Below are 20,499 nucleotides of genomic sequence, written 5' to 3'. Positions count from 1 at the left end.
GGAATGAATTCATAGAAGAAAAAAGACACACCATAAATATATCTGCAGCGTACACCGCAATCGCTGCTTTGGGAATGTTTTGTTACATTCGGGTAGCGAGTTGTTGCGCCCTCAGTAAGGCACAAAGTAACGTTGCTTTTGATACTTCCTCCTCTCAGCTGATCAGATGGAACGTGGCCCGGACGGCGCACGCGCGGTGGGGCTGGTGCTTCCTGCCTCCGCCCCCAGCGGGGTGAACATGGCTGAAGTGTCCGAGAGGACGCTGCAATTAGCAGTCGTTCTGTCCTTCACTTCAGGAGTGATTATCGGCTGGCAGGCAAACATTCTGAGGAGGAGGTTCCTGGATTGGAGGAAGAGGCGGCTGCAGTCGAAACTGGTGGAGACGCAGAAGAAACTGGACTTGTCCTAAGTTGAGGGGCAGTGAAGGGCACGTCAGTCCGCAGAAGGTGGTAAGGATCAGCGGACTCCTCCTCTCACTGTCATCTGAGCAGATGACTTGGGATTTTACATCTGTCTGCAGGCCCCTCAGACACCTGTAATTACAAATATAGGCTATGTGATCTTATAAGAATATTAACTTCCTTAATAGTTAGACTTACTGCTTGCTAAACTGTTCTGCAGCTACATTCAGGTCTCCCCCTTGACACGTTAATATTGTCACGGTGATTCTAATGTAATGGAATCTATATTGCTATGTAATAATTGTTTAGTGAATGCAATGTTGCTGGAGCAACTTCGCATTTAGACCATAAAATATAGGAGCAGATTTAGGCCATTTGGCCCATCGAGTCTGCTCTGCCATTCGATCATGGCTGATATGTTCCACATCCCCATTCTCCTGCCTTTGCCCCATAACCCCGGATCTCCATTTTAATCAAGACACCAGATTTGTACTTGAGGTGCTTTTACTTACAGGGCTAGAGCTGGAAGGTGGAATTAGACTGTATATTTATTTCTTAGAGCTAGAGGCAGGAGTAGGCAATTTAGCCTCTCTAGCCTGCTCCACGGTTCAATATGATCATGGCTGATCTCATCGTAGCCTCAACTCCACCGTCCTGTTTGTTCTCCGTAACCCTTCAACCCATGACTAATTAAAAATCTGTCTAACTCCTCCTTAAATTTACTCACTGTCCCAGCATCCACCACATTCTGGGGTAGCGAATTCCACAGATGCACGGCCCTTTGGGAGAAGTAATTTCTCCTAATTTCTGTTTTAAATTTGCTACCCCTTAGGCTGAGACTATGACTTAGCAGCGATTTTGTGCATACTTAATATACATTTTATTCTAAATACACCAGAGCTGGTCAACCTGACAGGGTGCAGAGAACTAGAAAGTAAACATTCCTGTCTGTCCCTCTGTCTATTTCTGTCTAGTGGCAAAATGGTTAGCACTGGTGCCTCTCAGCGCCACGGACCTGGATTCAATTGCACCCTTGCGTTACTGTCTGTGTGGCGTTTTTCATTTTCTCCCCACGTTTGTGTGGGTTTCCTCCAGGTGCTCTGATTTCCTCCCACAGTCCAAAGATGTGCGGGTTAGGTGGGGTTATGGGGATAGGGTGGGGGAGTGGGTAGGGTGCTCTTTCAGAGGTCAATGCAGACACGATGAGCCAAATGGCCGCCTTCTGCACTGTAGGGATTCTAGAAATCTATGGAGAGCCAAAGGTTTGTGATTTTGAGCCCTCTATGGGGTCGAGCGCCTAATCCAGATAGACACTGATTGACTGAAGGAATGAGCTCTTGTTAAAGGTGTAATCTTTTGGATGTGATCTTAAAACAAGACACTGGCGGTGTAAAGATTGTCTGAGGGTGAAATGGGCAGGGTGGGTGGGTGTGGTTTGAAGCGAGTTCTCCAGGTTTCACACAACATTACTTCCTCAAGAACCAAGAACAGATTTATTTGCTGTTTATGGAACGTGCTCAAATTGGCTATCACATTTGCCTTTGTACTGAGTTGTTGCACCTCAAAATTAATTGTTAAGTGCCTTGGATAATACCCTGTATTTGTGGGCAAGCACTAGAAATCTGACATTGTTGTAAAAAGACCCAACCAGTTCACCAATCCTTTTTACGCTCAGGGAAGTAGAGCTGTCACACCCAATACCACCTCTACATGATACTCCATCCCTACTCAATGGTTTGCTCTCAATGGCCTTACGGCAACAGAGATGGACAAAATGTTGCTTTGACTGTCACCCATATGCTAAGGGCAGAATTTAAAAAATATATGTAATACATTTTTTTCCTTCACGTATACTTCATTATTATTTTGCAAGCTGTTACCAACATCACAGTTTATTTCTGACAAACTTATGAATTAGAAGCGCCATTCACCATCAGGTGGCACGGTAGCAGTGGTTAGCACTGTTGCTTCACAGCTCCAGGGTCCCAGGTTCGATTCCCGGCTTGGGTCACTGTGCGGAGTTTGCACGTTCTCCCTTGTCTGCGTGGGTTTCCTCTGGGTGCTCCGGTATCCCCCCACAAGTCCCTTGTGTTAGGTAATTTGGACATTCTGAATTCTCCCTTTGTGTACCCGAACAGACGCCAGAGTATGGCAACTAGGGGCTTTTGACAGTAACTTCATTGCAGTGTTAGGGACTTTTCACAGTAACTTCATTGTAGTGTTAATGTAAGCCTACTTGTGACAATAAAGATTATTATCAATAAGATCATGGCTGATCTGATTATAACTTCAACCACATTCCTGTCTATCCCCAATAATTACATTTCATCAGCATTTAGACTAGAGATGTAAGGAGCCTGTTTCTGACTATGGATATGTTGAATGGAACATGCCTCCACATATACCTGCCTGAATGAATCACAACAAAAACTACATTCATAGATACGTAGAAAATAGAAGCAGGAGGAGGACATTCGGCCTTTCGAGCCAGCTCTGCCATTCATGGCTGATCATCAAGTTCAATACCCGATTCCACCTTCCGCCCGATATCCCGAATTCCTTCTTGAAATTACACAATGTTTTGGCCCCAACTACTTTCTGTGGTAGTGACTTCCACAGATTCACCACTCTCGGGGCGAAGAAATTTCTCTTTGCCTCAGTCCTTATCCCTTTACCCTTATCCTCAAACTGTGACCCCTAGTTCTGGACTCCCCCACCATGGGGATCATTCTTTCTAAATCTACCCGGTCTAATCCTGTTAAAATTTTATAAGTTTCTATGCGATCCCCTCTCACACTTTTAAACACCAACGAATATAATCCTAACCAACTTCACCTTTCCTCATATGACAGTCCTGCCATCCCAGGAATCAGCCTGATAAACCTTCGCTGCACTCCCTCCATAGCAAGAACATCCTTCCTCCGATAAGGATACCAAAACTACACACAATACTCCAGGTGTGGCCTCACCAATGCCCTAAACAATTGCAGTAATACAAATGCCCTACAATTGCAGTAAAACATCTCTATTCCTATAATTAAATCCTCTTGCTATGAAGGCCAACATACCATTTGCCTTCTTTACTGCCTGCTGTACCTGCGTGCTTACTTTCAGTGACTGATGCACGAGTATAGCAAGGTATCCCTGAGTATCCGTCTCTCTCAATTTACATCTATTCAAATAATAATCTGCCTTCCTATTTTTTGCTACCGAAGCGTTAACCTCACATTTATCCACATTATACTGCATCTGCACTGCATATGCTCACACACTCAGCCTGTCCAAATCTCGCTGAAACATCTCTGTATCCTCCTCACAACTCACCCGCCTACCCATCTTTGTATCATCTACAAATTTGGAGATAATCTGTCCCTCGTCTATCTCATTAATATATAATGTGAACAGTTTAAAAAAATATATATATTTTATTCAAATTTTTTCGGTCAAACAAGAACAGTACAGGATTTTCCCCTTTTTACAACTTTAAAACAATATAAATAATAATGGACCGTTTTTTAACAAATAAATAATATATTAACTGAACGGCAACTGCCAACAACAAAATAATAACTCTCCAAAACAATGAGAGCCCACACGCCAGTATAAATAGCTAATATACAAACAACTATAGGAAACCCCTGAGGGCCTCTCCCTCCCCCCCCCCCCCCCCCCCCCCCCCCCCCCCCCCGCCACGTAGTTATCCAGGCCTCCACGCCCGGGGCTTAGCTTCCTTCCACATAAGCAATATCCTTCGCCGGGCTACTAGGGACGCAAAGGCCAAAACATCAGCCTCTCTCGCCTCCTGCACTCCCGGCTCTTCTGCTACCCCCGAATATAGCCAACCCCAGCCTGGCTTGACCCAGACCCCACCACCTTCGAAAACACCATTTGCCACCCCCACTCAGAACCCCTGTAGTGCCGGGCATGACCAAAACATGTGGGTGTGGTTCGCTGGCTTCCCGCGCATCTCCCGCACCTGTCCTCCACTCCACTCCAAAAAAATCTACTTAACCTTTCTTCAGTCATATGCGCCCTATGTAGAACCTTGAATTGTATCAGGCTGAGCCTGGCGCATGAGGACGAAGAGTTTACCCTACTTAGGGCATCTGCCCAACAGCCCCCCTCCTCGATCTCTTCCCCAGTTCCTCTTCCCATTTTCCCTTCAGCTCATCCACCATGATCTCCCCCTCGTCTCTCATTTCCCTGTATACATCTGACACCCTACCATCCCCCACCCATGCCCCCAAAATCACCCTGTCCTGAATCTCTTGCGCCGGGAGCTGCGGAAATTCCCTCACCTGTTGCCTCCGCAAACGCCCTCAGTTGCATATACCGAAATGCATTCACCGGTGGCAACCCATATTTTTCCGTCAGTGCTCCCAGACTTGCAAACGTCCCGTCTAGGAACAAATCCCTCAATTGCACAATCCCTTGCTCTCTGCCAGACTTTAAATCCTCCATCTATCTTCCCTGGACAAACCTATGGTTGTTCCTTATCGGGACCTCCCCGAGGCACCCGTCACTCCCTTATGCCGTCTCCACTGCCCCAGAATTTCAGTTGTTGCCACCACCACTGGACTTGTGGTGTACTTTTTCAGGGAGAACGGTAAAGGCGCCGTCGCTAATGCTTGCAGGCAGGTTCCCCTACAGGACGCCATCTCTAGTCTTTTCCACGCCGCTCCCATCCCATTCCCCCATCCACTTGCATACCATTGATATATTGGCGGCCCAATAATAGTCACTTAAGCTCGGCAGTGCCAGTCCCCCCCCTATCCCTGCTACGCTGCAGAAACCCGCTCTTCACTCTTGGGGTCTTCCCAGCCCACACAAAGCTCATAACGCTCTTATCCACTTTTTTGAAAAACAGCCTTGGTAATCATCACAGGGAGGCACTGGGACACAAAACAAAAATCGCGGAAGGACCACCATTTTGACCGCCTGCACCCTACCCGCCAGTGACAGGGGCACCATGTCCCATCTCCTAAATCCTCTCCATCTGCTCCACCAATCTTCCTAAATTCTCAAGCTTATGCAATGGTTCCCCAGTTCCTGGCTATCTGGATCCCTAGGTACCGAAAATCCCTTGTTACTCTCCTCAGCGGCAAATCATCTATTCCCCTGCTCTGTTCCCCAGGGTGCATCACAAACAGCTCACTCTTCCCCATATTCAGTTTATATCCCGAAAATTCCAGAAACTCCCTGAGTGTCTGCATTAGTCTCGGACATCCCCTCCACTGGGTCCGCGACATACAACAACAAATCATCCGCTTATAATGGACACCTGGTGCTCTTTTCCCCTAGTACTCCCCTCCACTTTCTAGAGCCCCTCAGCGCTATGGCCAGTGGCTCAATTGCCAACGCAAACTGTATCGGGGACAGGGGACGAACCCCTGTCTTGTCCCTCTATTTGGACGGAAGTAGTCAGATCTCTGCCTGTTTGTGACCACACTTGCCACCGGGACCCTATATAAAAGCAGAACCCACCCAATAAACCCCTCTCCAAATCCAAATCTCCTCAACAGATTCCCACGGGTAATCCCACTCACACTCTATCAAATGCTTTCTCAGCGTCCGTCGCCACCACTATCTCCGCCTCTCCCTCCGGCGGGGACATCATCATCACACCTAGCAGCCTCCGTATATTAGTGTTCAACTGTCTCCCCTTAACAAACCCAGTTTTGATCTCGTGAACCACCCCTGGGACATAATCCTCTATCCTCGTCGCCATCACCTTGCCAAGAGCTTGGCATCTACATTCAGACGGGAGATAGGCCTGTAAGTACACCCCCCGAACTGCAGCGGGTACTTTGTCCCTCTTCAGGAGCAACGATGTCGTCGCCTCCGACATCGTCTGGGGCAACGTCCCCTTTTCCCTGCCTCGTTAAAGGTTCTCGTCAGAAGCGGGGCTAGTAGGTCCATGTATTTCCTATAAAATTCTACCTCGGGAACCCATCTGGTCCCGGGCCTTCCCTGCCTGCTTGCTCCCATACCTTTTACCACCCTCCTCCACCTCAATCTGTGCTCCCAATCCTGTCCTCTCCTGCTCCTCCACCTTCGGGAATTCCAGCTGATCCAGGAAGTGCATCATTCCCTCCTTCCCTTCCGGGGGTTGAGCCTTATACAGCGCCTCTCATAAAATGCCTTAAACACCCCGTTCACCCTCTCTGCTCCCCGTTCCATCTCACCCTCCTCGTCCCTCACCCCACCTATCTCCCTCGCCGCCCCTCTCTTCCTCAATTGTTGGCCAGTAACCGGCTCGCCTTCTCTCCGTACTCATACTGTACTCCCTGTGCCTTCCTCCATTGTGCCTCTGCCCTGCCCGTGGTCAGCAAGTCAAATTCGGTATGCAACCTCGTCTTTCCCTGTACAGTCCCTCATCCGGAGCCTCTGCATACTGCCTATCCACCCTCAAAATTTCTCTCAACAATCGCTCCCTCTCTTTACTCTCTTGTTTTCCCCCTTATGGGCCTTTATGGAAATCAGTTCCCCCTCTGACCACCGCCTTCAGTGCCTCCCAGACCACTCCCACCTGAACCTCTCCATCATCGTTAATCTCCAGGTACCTTTCGATACATCCCCTCACCCTTACACTCACACCCTCATCCGCCAACAGTCCCATATCTAATCTCCAGAGTGGGTGCACTTCCTTTTCCTCTCCTACTACCAGATCTACCCAATGTGGGGCATGGTCCGAGATGGCTATGGCCGAATACTCCGTCCCCGTCACCTTCGGGATCAGTGCCCTTCCCAGACAAAGAAGTCTATCGAGAATACACCTTGTGGACATGAGAGAAGAAGGAAAACTCCCTACTCCTGGGTCTAGTGAATCTCCAGGGGTCTACTCCTCCCATCTGCTCCATGAAGTCCTTAAGGCACTTGGCCGCTGCCGGCCTCCTCCCGGTCCTAGACCTGGACCGGTCCAGCCCTGGATCCTGCACTGTGTTGAAATCTCCCCCCATTACCAACTTTCCCGCCTCCAGGTCCGGGATACGCCCCATGCATAGACCTTTCATGAAGTTTGCATCATCCCAGTTCGGGGCATATACGTTCACCCAGAACCACCGCTTCCCCTTGTAATCTGCCACTCACCCATCACGTATCTACCCCACTGTCCGCTACTATGGTCCTCGCCTCAAACACTACCCGTTTCCCCACTAATATAGCCACCCCTCTATTTTTCGCATCCAAGCTCGAATGAAATACCAGTCCCACCCATCCTTCTACGTAATCTGACCTGATCCGCCAGTTTCAGGTGCGTCTCCTGTAGCATGACCACATCTGCCTTTAATTTCTTTAGGTGCGCGAGTACCCTTGCCCTCTTAATCGGCCCATTCAGCCCTCTCACATCCACGTGATCAACCGGGTCGGGGGGCTCTTTAACCCCCCCCCCCCACCCCACATGTCGACTAGCCATCCCCTTTTTAGACCAGCTCCTCACCCGGTTCCCACGCTCCCGTTTGTCCCCCCGACGTGTCCTCCCGTCCCGACCACCACCCAACCCCATAACAGCTCCCCCTTTCCCTTAGCAGCAGCAACCCCAGTTAACCCCCCCCCCCCCGCTAGATCCCTTTCTAGTGTAATTGCCCCCCCCCCCATGTTGCTCCCAGAAGTCAGCAAACCTCTGGCTGACCTCTGCTTCCCCCGTTTATCCTTGGCCCCCCATTGTGTAAGGCCCCACTCCTTCCTGCGCTCCCTTTCCCGCCGCAATTACCATAGCGCGGGAACAAAGCCTGTGTTTCCCACTCTGCCCCGCCCCTAATGGCGCAGCTCCCTCTCTCCTTCCCCCTCTCCTTCCCCACCGGCGCCCACAGTTCACCATACCCCCCCCCACACGAGGGGAATAGAGAAAATTTCCCCCCCCTTCCCCGTCCCATACAATCCCCCCACTACTTTATTACAGAAACTCTTTCTCTCTCCAGTCTAGTCCAACTTCTCCTCTACAATAAATGTCCACGCCTCTTCTGCCGTCTCGAAGTAGTGATTTTTCCCTTGGTGTGTAACCCACAGTCTCGCTGGCTGCAGCATTCCAAATTGAACTTTCTTTCTATGTAGCACCGCCTTGGCCCGATTGAAACTCGCCCTCCTTCTCGCCACCTCTGCACTCCAATCCTGGTACAGGCGGATCACCGCATTCTCCCACCTGCAGCTCCGTGTCTTTTTCGCCCATCTCAGGACCATCTCCCTGTCCTTATAGCGGTGAAACCTCACCACTATGGCTCGAGGTATTTCTCCTGCCTTTGGTCTTCGCGCAAGGACTCGATATGCTCCCTCCACTTCCAAGGGACCCGTCGGGGCCTCCGGTCCCATTAACGAGTGAAGCAATGTGCTCACATATGCCCCGATGTCTGCCCCCTCTGCACCTTCGGGAAGACCCAAAACTCTTAAGTTCTTCCTCCTCGAGTTATTCTCCAGGGCTTCCAGCCTCTTTGCACACCTTTTATGCAGTGCTTCGTGCGTCTCTGTCTTCACTCACCAGGCCCTGTATTTCATCCTCATTCTCGGCAGCCTTTGCCTTCACATCACGAAGCTCCAACTCCTGGGTCTTCTGTGCCTCCTTTAGCCCTTCAATCGCCTGTAGCATCGGGGTCAACACCTCCTTCTTCAGCTCCTCCACACAGCGCCGCAGGAACTCTTGCTGTTCCGGGCCCCATACCGAACGGCCTCCTTCCGCCGCCATCTTGCTTCGTGCTTCCCTTCCTTGCCGCTGCTCCTGAGGATCCTCTGCAATCCAGCCACTACTCTCTCCTTTCTACATATATATCCGGGGGGAATTCCCTTCTATTTCACCGCACAATGGTTTTAGCCGTCAAAAATTGCCTTTGGGGCTCCTAATAAGAGCCCAAAAGTCCGTTCCAACGGGAGGTGCCGAAACGTGCGACTCAGCTGGTCATCGCCGCACCCGGAAGTCCATAATGTGAACAGTTGAGGTCCTAACACAGATCCCTTAGGTACCTCACTAGTCACTGCCTGCCAATCGGAAAAATACCCATTTATTTCAACTCTTTGCTTCCTGTCTGCTAACCAGTTCTCTACCCATCTCAAGGCATGACTTGCAATCCCATGCGCTTTAACTTTACATAGTAATCTGCTATGTGAGACCTTGTCAAAAGCTTTCTAAATTAACATCCACTGGTTCTTCCTGGTCAACTCTACTAGAGCTGTAGTTACATCTTCAAACAATTCTAGTAGATTTTTCAAGCATGATTTCCTTTTTGTGAATCCGTACTGACTTTGTCTGATTATACCACTGCTTTCCAAATGCTGTGCTATAAAATCCTTGATAATGGACTCTCGCAATTTTCCTACTACCGAGGCTAAGCCCACTGGTCTATAGTTCCCTGTTTTCTCTCTACCTCCCTTTTTGAATAACAGGGTTATATTAGCTACCCTTCAACCTGTAGGAACCATTCCAGAGTCCAAAGTATTTTGGAAAATTACCATCTACTGTTTCTAGGCCACTTCCTTAAGTACTCTGGGACAAGATTATCAGGCCCTGGAGATTTATCCGCCTTCAATCCCATTAATTTCCCCCAAATTATTTTGTTACAAATACTAATTTCCTTCAGCTCCTCACTGAAACCTATGTTTCTCAGAACTTCCGGTAAATTATTCATCTCTTCCTTTGTGAAGACAGAAGCCAGGTATGAATTTAGTTCCTCAGCCATTTCTTTGCCCATTATGAATTCCCCCGTTTCTGACTGTAAGGGGCCTACATTCATTTTTATCAATCTTTATCTCTTTACATACCTATAGGAACTTTTACAGTCAGTTTTCATGTTCCCCGCTAGCTTACTTTCATATTGTATTTTCTCCTTCTTAATTAATCCCTTGGTCTGCCTTTGCTGAATTTTAAACTGTTCTCAATCCTCAGGTCTATTGCTTTCTCTTACGAGTCTTGCTATGTCTCTTCTTTGAATTTAATACTATCTCTAATTACTTTTGTAAGCCATGGTTTGGCCGCAGTTCCCATTCTATTCTTGCGTCACATAGGAATATACAACTTTTGGAGTTCACCAATTTGTTCCTTGAATGGCTGTCTACTGTCCTTCTTTCCAGTAATGTTTCCCAGTCCACCATAGCCAGCTCATGTCCCATACCATCATAGTTACCTTTATTGAGGTTGAAGACCCTGGTCTCAGAATCAACTACCTCACTATCTACCTTGATAAAGAATTCTATCAGATTATGATCACTCATACCCAAGGGTCTCACAACTAGATGGCCAACTAATCCTTTCTCATTGCACAACACCCAGTCCAAGATGGCCTGTTCCCTTGTAGGTTCTTCAACGTTTTGGTCCACAAAACTATCCCTTAAACACTCCAGAAATTCCTCCTCTATTGTACTATGACTAATTTGACTCACCCAATCTCTATGCAGATTGCAGTCACCCATAATCACAGATGTTCCTTTATCACATGGATTTCTGATATCCTGATAACGCTATTCCCAACATTACCACCAGGTTTGGTGGTCTGTATACCACCCCTTCGAATGTTTTTGCCCCTTGGTGTTTCTTCAGTCAAATTGCACATCATCTGTACTAATATCTTTCATTAATATTGTATCAATATATTCTTTAATCAACAATGCGACTCCACCACATTTTCCTTGTCCTTCCTAAAAATTGAATAGCCCTCAATATTTAGTTCCCATCTTTGGTCACCTTGGAGCCATGTCTTCGTATTCCCAACGATATCATACCCCTTCTATCATTTCCCCAAGAAATCAGAGCTTTGCCTTACAATGTAAAGTTATTGTTTTCTGCTAAGATCACCAAGGAAGTGTTTAAAAACCCATCATCTGTAAATATATGTATCCACGAATAAAACGATTTTAATTGTTGAACTTTGTAGTAAATATGAATAGTTTGCCAAAGAGATTTAAAAAAAATAATCTTTATTGTCACAAGTAGGCTTACATTAACACTGCAATGAAGTTACTGTGAAAAGCCACTAGTCGCCATACTCCAGCGCCTGTTCAGGTACACTGAGGGAAAATTCAGAATATCCAATTCACCTAACAGCGCTTCTTTCGGGACTTGTGGGAGGAAACCAGAGCACCCGGAGGGAACTCACAGCGACATAGGGAGAACGTGCAGACTCCACACAGTGATCCAAGCTGAGAATCAAACCTGGGACCCTAGAGCTGTGAAGCAACAGTGCTACCCACTGTGCTACAGAGATGGGAAGCATAATGGAGATTTTATGTTATCTAGCAAGCATAAAAGGATTTGTTGTTCACCCAGAGTCTTAATTGCAGATGACTTTGTGCTGAAAGTAATATTTCAGTGAGTGTTAAATGAGATACTTTCGATGACCATATGGAGAGTTTTACGTACTAGTATCAATCAAAGAACCCCCTAATTTTCTTTTGGAGTGTGTCTTCCATTCCATTGAACGGCCTCCCTAACATTTTTTGTCATGTTGCACCTGCATTGTATCCTAAAAAGACCAACTTGTGCACTACCTACTCAGGGACTTGCAGGTTCCTGCATGGTCACACAGCTTAGCGGGAACATTGGTATCAATCACAGAATGGATATGGTTACTCATTAATCCACCAGATTTGTTACTTTAGGTAATGTGCCAATTATGCTTATTCTCTCTCCAGCCTCCACCCCATTATTTTTAATTTATTCTTTGGTTCTTTATTTAATTTCTGTTTTTCATTTGCACCATTCCCTGATCAATAAGGCTGACGGGTAACTTGCAGTTCCAATCTGTGTCTTGTTTACTAATGTCTCACGGTGGAAGAGTGGTTATCACTGCTGCCCCACAGAGCCAGGGACCCGGGTTCGATTCCGACCTCTGGTAACTGTCTGTGGAGTTTGCACTTTCTCCCTGTGACTGCATGGGTTTCCTCCGACAGTCCAAAGATGTGCAGGTTAGGTGGATTGGTCATGCTAAATTGCCCCTTTAGTGTCCAAAAAAGGTTAAGTGGGGTTACGGGGGATTGGGCTTAGTTGGGGTGCTCTTTCGCAGGGTTGGTGCAGACTCGATGGGCCAAAAGGCTTCCTTCTGCACTGTCGGGATTCTATGAATTTGTGGACATAGTGCAGAAGCTCACGTAGAATTTTCGAGGCCTTGTAAAATAATAGTGAATGGAAACAATTTCAGTTAAGATCCTTTGTGGGCAAAAAATATAAAACTATAACCTTTATTTCTTTATTAGACAAGTAGAATTCATAATGCTGAAGTGAGCATGTTTGCATTTTGGGGGTTGGTTAGCTCCGTTATCTGGACGGCTGGTTCGTGATGCAGAGCGATGCCAACCGTGTGGGTTCAATTCCCGTACCGGCTGAGGTTATCCATGAAGGCCCCCCTTCTCAACCTTGCCCCTTCATCTGTGCTTCAGGTTAAATTATCACCAGTCAGCTCCCTCTCAAAAAGGGGAGAGCAGCCTTTGGTCCTCGGAGAGTATAGCGACTTTCATTTAATTTAAAATACATTGCTAAGTTGTGATTTTCCTCCCTTGCTGTTCTTTTTCCAGGCAAACGGGCCAATAATACGAAGTAAGAACCTGGATTGCCAGTAGTGACTGTGAAGATACCAAAAGAATCAGTTTCTGAAGCAGCAGTAACCGTCTGCCTGACGGCAAGGGACTCTTCTATCTTGAATTCCGATTCACAAAATGTTTACACAGAAAGCTACATTTGCTTTGAATGTCTTTGAATGCGGCCATGAAGCTGATCTGCAATTCATCTTTAATTTAAAAAAATAAATACATTTGGAGTACCCAATTTTTTTTTCCAATTCAGGGGAAATTTAGCGTGGCCAATCCACCTACCCAGCACATCTGTGGGTTGTGGGGGCGAAACTCACGCAGACACGGGGAGAATGTGCAAACTCCACACAGACAGTGACTCCGAGCCGGGATCGAACCTGGGACCTCGGCGCCATGAGACAGCAGTGCGAGCCACTGCGCTATCGTACTGTCCTATGTTTTATTTTTTAATGTACAAAATATTAATTAATTTAAGGGTAATTTCAACATCTTATTTGGGACAGCTGTAGGGGTATGTACCAGTAACTGCAAATACCTACCTCTGAGTGACTTTCAAGATATATTTCTCTTTTTAAAAAAATCTTGCTTTTCACCAATTAAAATTGATCAGTACAGAGGAGATTATTTAAAAAACCTAATCCTAATTGGTTTCTAGTTGAAAATAAATGAAAGGAACTCCTAGGATAAATACCACTCTAGTGCTTGGCTAGGAGTGGTATTTTATCCCTTTTTAGGGATGAACATTGGAATGGCTTGAAGGGGAAAAACATTTTTTCTTTCAATTGTTTTTCTCTCTCAGGAGAAACTTTAGATTGCCCTGATCTCTAAACTCACAGACTGGTTTAGCACAGACCTATAGAGCTGGCTTTTAAAACTGACCAAGGCAGGCCAGCAGCACGGTTCAATTCCCGTACCAGCCTCCCCGAACAGGCGCCGGAATGTGGCGACTAGGGGCTTTTCACAGTAACTTCATTTGAAGCCTACTTGTGACAATAAGTGATTTTCATTTAATTTCATTTAATTTCTTGAAAGCCTCTTTCTTTACATTTGGGAAGGTACTGACTGTTAAAGAACTGCGAGGGTAAATAAGCTGTTTATAACCTGGCAATATATTAGTAACAAGGGGAGCATAAACTTAGAATTAGTTCCTGGAGCTTAAAGCGGGGGTTAAGAGTTAAGTCAACCACAACATTTGAGGGAATTAGGTGAACAATTGAAAAAGAGGAAAAGGACACCGGGATGGAGCGGTAAAATGAGATTGAAGGAGAAACCTCTAATATGGAGCTAGAACCAGCACTGACATGATGGAGTGAACTGTCTTGCTATAGTGTATTACTTCTGTCCTAATTCCAGCCAAACCAAGAATTTTAGCATACATTTGTGATAAGTTCCAAAATATTTCATTTTCTTTTCTGTTGTGTTCTGTTAGCACATATAGCCCTGGTTGTTCCTGTTGATACATTTTTAAGTCAGTGCATACTTGTTTCAGCATCATTAACAATGGATTGGTGTGAAATTTTTCTGTTGTAAATTCATTACCAAAATTTGTCAGGACTAGATTTTTCACAAACGTACTGCATGGAATACCATGAAATGTGAAGAAATGGCACCTGTCTTTTAGCAACACAGTTACCTGTTTTAATAAAGGCTGATCATTTGTACATGTTGCAAATTCATTTATTCCATACATGTCTTTATTTATTTTTTGGAAATACAGCAGCTTAACCAATATTTGTGGACTGAATGGGCAAGAAAACACTTTGGATGTACAGTCGTCAGCAAAGCCTGGTTTGAAAAGGAGTTCATTAACATGATTATTCTCACTTCCGGGTGTGGCAATGACCAGCTAAGTCGCACGTTTCGGCAGCTCCCGGTGGAAAGGACTTTTGGGCTCTTAATAGGAGCCCCAACGGCAATTTTAACGGCTAAAAACACTGTGCGGTAAACCAGAAGGGAATCCCCCCCCCTGGACACGGATGGAAAAAGGAGAGGAAAGTGGCCGGATTGCGGTGGATCCTCTAGAGCGGCGGCCAGGAAGGCAGGCACAAAGCAAGATGGCGTCGGAAGGAGGCGGTTTAATATGGGGCCCTGACCAACAAGAGTTCCTGCGGCATTGCGTGGAAGAACTTAAAAAGGAAATGAAGAAGGAGCTGTTGGCCCCGATATTACAGGCGATTGAAGGGCTAAAGGAGGAGCAAAAGACCCAGGAGCAGGAGCTTCGGGTCGCGAAGGCAAAGGCTGCTGAGAATGAGGACGACATACAGGGCCTGGTGGTGAAGACAGAGATGCACGAGGCACAACACAAAGGTGTGTGGAAAGGCTGGAGGTGCTGGAGAATAATGCGAGGAGGAAGAATTTAAGGATTCTTGGTCTTCCCGAAGGTGCAGAAGGGGCGGACGTCGGGGCATATGTGAGCACGATGCTGCACTCGTGAATGGGATCGGAGGCCCCGACGGGCCCGTTGGAGGTGGAGGGAGCCGATCGAGTTATGGCGCGAAGACCGAGGGCTGGAGAAATTCCTCTAGCCATAGTGGTGAGATTTCTCCGATATAAGGACAGAGAGATGGTCCTCAGATGGGCAAAGAAAACTCGGGGCAGTAGGTGGGAGAACGCGGTGATCCGCGTATATCAAGATTGGAGTGCGGAGGTGGCGAGAAGGAGGGCAAGCTTTAATCGGGCCAAGGCGGTGCTGCACAAAAGGAAGGTTAAATTTGGAATGTTGCAGCCGGCAAGACTGTGGGTCACACATCAAGGTAAACACCACTACTTTGAAACGGCAGAAGAGGCGTGGACATTTATTGTCGAGGAGAAACTGGAATAAGCGGGCTAGAAAAAGAACGTTTGGGACAAAGTGGTGGGGCGAATATGTGGGGTGAAGAGGGGGAAAAGGGGAAGAGATGATTTCCCAAGTTGTTAATCCTGCGACCCTGTAACTTTTCTCTCTTCCCCATGTCGTGGGGGAGGGGGCGAGGGAGGAGGAGGAGCTGGGGGCGCCGGCCATTGGGGGCGGGGCCAAATGGGAAGCACGGGCTTTGTTCCCGCGCTATGGTAATCATGGCGGGAACAGGGAAGCAGGAAGGAGGGGGCCTCGCACAGTGGGAGCCGAGGTCACGGGGGGAAGCCGAGGTCGGCCAGAGTTTGCTGACTTCTGGGAGCAACATGGGAGGTGCAATTACGCTAGTGAGGGATCTAGCGGGGGGGGGGGGGGTGGTTAACTGGGTTGCTGCTGCTGGGGAGAAGGGGGAGCTGGTATGGGGTGGGGTGGTTGGGGCGGGAGGGCGCCGTTGGGGGTAGATACGGCTACGTGGGAACCGGGTGAGGAGCTGGATTGAAAAAGGAGATGGCTAGTCGACAAGGGTGGAGGGGGGGGGGGTAAAGAGCCCCCCAACCCGGCTGATCATGTGGAATGTGAGAGGGCTGAACGGGCCGATAAAGAGGGCACGGGTACTCGCACACCTAAAGAAACTTAAGGCAGATGTGGTTATGCTGCAGGAGAGGTCTTAGTGAACGTATATGCCCCGAACTGGGATGATGCCAACTTTATGAGGCGTATGTTAGGACGTATCCCGGACCTAGAGGTGGGGAAGTTGGTAATGGGTGGAGATTTTAATACGGTGCTGGACCCAGGGCTGGACAGATCGAGGTCCAGGACCGGAAGGAGGCCGGCTGCAGCTAGGGTGCTTTATGGAGCAGATGGGAGGAATAGACCCCTGGAGATTTAGTAGACCTAGGAGTAAGGAGTTTTCGTTTTCTCCTATGTCCACAAAGTTTATTCACGGATAGACTTTTTTGTTTTGGGAAGGGCACTGATCCCGAAGGTGACGGGGACGGAGTACACGGTGAGAGCTATTTTGGATCACGCTCCACATTGGGTGGACCTGGAGATAGGGGAGGAAAAAGAACAGCGTCCACCCTGGAGAATGGACATGGGATTATTGGCAGATGAGGGGGGGTGTTTAAGGGTGAGGGGGTGTATTGAAAGGTACTTGGAACTCAATGATAATGGGGAGGTTCAGGTGGGAGTGGTCTGGGAGGCGCTGAAGGCAGTGGTTAGAGGGGAGCTGACATCTATCAGGGCACATAAAGGAAAGCAGGAGGGTAGGGAAAGGGAGCGGTTGTTGAAAGAACTGCTGAGGGTGGACAGACAATATGCGGAGGCACCGGAGGAGGGACTGTACAGGGAAAGGCAAAGGCTACATGTAGAATTTGACTTGTTGACTACGGGTAATGCAGAGGCACAATGGAGGAAGGCACAGGGTGTACAGTACGAATATGGGGAGAAGGCGAGCAGGTTGCTGGCCCACCAACTGAGGAAAAGGGGAGCAGCGAGGGAGATAGGGGGGGTGAGAGATGAGGAGGGAGAGATGGAGCGGGGAGCGGAGAGAGTGAATGGAGTGTTCAAGGCATTTTATGAAAGATTATATGAAGCTCAGCCCCCGGATGGGAAGGAGAGAATGATGTGCTTTCTGGATCAGCTGGAATTTCCTAAGGTGGAGGAGCAGGAGAGGGCGGGACTGGGAGCACAGATTGAGACGGAGGAAGTAGTGAAAGGGATTGGGAGCATGCAGGCGGGGAAGGCCCCGGGACCAGACGGATTCCCAGTTGAATTCTATAGGAAATATATGGACTTGCTGGCCCCGCTACTGATGAGAACCTTTAATGAGACGAGGGAAAGGGGGCAGCTGCCCCCGACTATGTCAGAGGCAACGATATCGCTCCTCCTAAAGAAGGAAAAAGACCCGCTGCAATGCGGGTCCTATAGGCCTATTTCCCTCCTGAATGTGGACGCTAAGATTCTGGCCAAGGTAATGGCAACGAGGATAGAGGATTGTGTCCCAGGGGTGGTTCATGAGGACCAAACTGGGTTTGTGAAGGGGAGACAGCTGAATACAAATATACGGAGGCTGCTAGGGATAATGATGATGCCCCCACCAGAGGGGGAAGCGGAGGTAGTGGTGGCGATGGATGCCGAGAAAGCATTTGATAGAGTGGAGTGGGATTATTTGTGGGAGGTGCTGAGGAGATTTGGCTTTGGAGATGGGTATATCAGATGGGTACAGTTGCTGTATAGGGCCCCGATGGTGAGCGTGGTCACGAATGGACGGGGGTCTGATTATTTTCGGCTCCATAGAGGGACGAGGCAGGGATGTCCTCTGTCCCCGTTATTGTTTGCACTGGCGATTGAGCCCCTGGCCATAGCATTGAGGGGTTCCAGGAAGTGGAGGGGAGTACTCGGGGGAGGAGAAGAACACCGGGTATCCCTGTATGCGGATGATTTGTTGCTATATGTGGCGGACCCGGCGGAGGGGATGCCAGAGATAATGCGGATACTTGGGGAGTTTGGGGATTTTTCAGGGTATAAATTGAACATGGGGAAAAGTGAGTTGTTTGTGGTGCATCCAGGGGAGCAGAGCAGAGAAATAGAGGATTTACCGTTGAGGAAGGTAACAAGGGACTTTCGGTACTTGGGGATCCAGATAGCCAAGAATTGGGGTACATTACATAGGCTTAATTTAACGCGGTTGGTGGAACAGATGGAGGAGGACTTTAAGAGATGGGACATGGTGTCCCTGTCACTGGCAGGGAGGGTGCAGGCGGTTAAAATGGTGGTCCTCCTGAGATTCCTTTTTGTGTTTCAGTGCCTCCCGGTGGTGGTCACGAAGGCTTTTTTTCAAAAGAATCGAGAAGAGTATTATGAGTTGTGTGGGCCGGGAAGACCCCGAGAGTGAGGAGGGGATTTTTGCAGCGTAGTAGGGACGGGGGGGCTGGCACTACCGAGCCTAAGTGAGTACTACTGGGCCGCCAATGTTTCAATGGTGTGTAAGTGGGTGGGAGAAGAGGAGAGAGCGGCGTGGAAGAGATTGGAGAGGGCGTCCTGCAGTGGGACTCGCCTACAAGCTATGGTGACGGCGCCGTTGCTGTTCTCACCGAAGAAATACACCACAAGCCCGGTGGTGGTGGCTACATTGAAAATTTGGGGGCAGTGGAGACGGCATAGGGGAAAGACTGGAGCCTCGGTGCGGTCCCCGATAAGAAATAACCATAGGTTTGTTCCGGGGAGAATGGATGGGGGATTTGGAGCATGGCAAAGAGCAGGGGTAGTACAATTGAGAGATCTGATCGTAGATGGGACGTTTGCAAGTCTGGGAGCGCTGACGGAAAAATATGGGTTGCCCCAAGGGAATGCATTTTGGTATATGCAACTGAGGGCTTTTGCGAGGCAACAGGTGAGGGAATTCCCGCAGCTCCCGATGCAGGAGGTGCAGGATAGAGTGATCTCAGAGACATGGGTGGGGGATGGTAAGGTGTCGGACATATATAGGGAAATGAGGGACGAGGGGGAGATCATGGTAGATGAGCTGAAAGGGAAATGGGAAGAGCTGGGGGAGGAGATTGAGGAGGGGCTGTGGGCTGATGCCCTACGTAGGGTAAACTCATCGTCCTCGTGTGCCAGGCTAAGCCTGATACAATTTAAGGTGTTACACAGGGCGCATATGACTGGAGCACGGCTCAGTAAATTTTTTGGGGTAGAGGATAGATGCTCGAGAAGCCCAGCGAACCACACCCACATGTTCTGGTCATGCCCGGCACTACAGGGGTTTTGGGTGGGGGTGGCAAAGGTGCTTTCGAAGGTGGTGGGGGTCCAGGTCGAACCAAGCTGGGGGTTGGCTATATTTGGGGTTGCAGAAGAGCCGGGAGTGCAGGAGGCGAGAGAGGCTGATGTTTTGGCCTTTGCGTCCCTAGTAGCCCGGCGCAGGATATTGTTAATGTGGAAGGAAGCCAAACCCCCGGGTGTGGAGACCTGGATAAACGACATGGCAGGGTTTATAAAGTTAGAACGGATTAAGTTCGTACTAAGGGGTTCGGCTCAAGGGTTCACCAGGCGGTGGAAACCGTTCGTCGAATACCTCACAGAAGGATAGAGGGAATGGAAAAGAAGACAACAGCAGCAACCCGGGGGGGGGGGGGGGGGGCGGGAGGAATCGGGCGGGCTCTTAGGGATGTTATTGTATATGTATAGGCACTTGTTTTAGGTAATGTATATTGGACTGTTGGATTGTATCTTTGGAGAGTATTTATTTTTGACCAGGCAGTTGCCATTTAGTTTGGTTTTTGTTTCTGTTCATATATTATTTATTTATTTGTTTAAAACTGGCCACTGTTATTTATATTGCTTTATTGTTGTTTAAAAGAAACACTACGTACTGTTATGTTTGGCCAAAAAATCTTGAATAAAATATATATTTTTAAAAAAACATGATTATTCTCTCCACAGATCTGGGGGTTTCTAGCATTTTCTATTTTTATTCCCGATTTCCAGAATCGGCAGTTTTTCCTTTTGTATGTAATTTCTGAGTGGCTTTACAGTTGCCTCAGTATTTTATAAACTGGAACTTGTATTATTTTTGCTAGGCTAGGGAGGGTTAATTGGTAAATTATCTTATTCTTCGTTAATAATCTGCTAGAAAGTATGTGAGTACATGCTAAGCAATTTTAATTATCTGCTGATATACCCCTTTTGGAACTCTGGTTAAGGGAAATGCAAGAGGTCTTTTAATCATTCATGAGCTATGAGCATTGCTGGCAAGAC

The 20,499-nt window shown here is 48.0% G+C and overlaps 1 protein-coding gene and 1 long non-coding RNA gene across 2 annotated transcripts in view; one reads left to right on the top strand and one right to left on the bottom strand.

The window, feature by feature from the left end:
• Window positions 1–203: 203 nt before the first annotated feature.
• The window catches only part of LOC140411067 (uncharacterized), a 32,844-nt gene continuing 12,548 nt past the window's right edge, over window positions 204–20,499 (bottom strand). The window contains exon 2 of the long non-coding RNA XR_011940798.1: window positions 204–533. This is a non-coding gene — a long non-coding RNA (uncharacterized lncRNA). The remainder of the gene's footprint in view (window positions 534–20,499) is intronic.
• On the top strand, window positions 239–14,569 carry LOC140411065 (mitoregulin). Its single transcript, XM_072500067.1, has 2 exons — window positions 239–449; window positions 12,894–14,569. The coding sequence occupies exon 1, from the start codon at window positions 239–241 to the stop codon at window positions 407–409; it is 171 nt and encodes a 56-aa protein (XP_072356168.1). The 3' UTR covers window positions 410–449; window positions 12,894–14,569.

Source organism: Scyliorhinus torazame, chromosome 4 (assembly GCF_047496885.1).
Source record: "Scyliorhinus torazame isolate Kashiwa2021f chromosome 4, sScyTor2.1, whole genome shotgun sequence".
Classification (NCBI taxonomy): domain Eukaryota; kingdom Metazoa; phylum Chordata; class Chondrichthyes; order Carcharhiniformes; family Scyliorhinidae; genus Scyliorhinus; species Scyliorhinus torazame.
This window is presented reverse-complemented; position numbering and strand designations above follow the sequence as displayed.

Bases quoted from the DNA above. Each gene is read 5' to 3' on its own strand.
- LOC140411065 (XM_072500067.1), top strand. From the start codon at position 239: ATGGCTGAAGTGTCCGAGAGGACGCTGCAATTAGCAGTCGTTCTGTCC.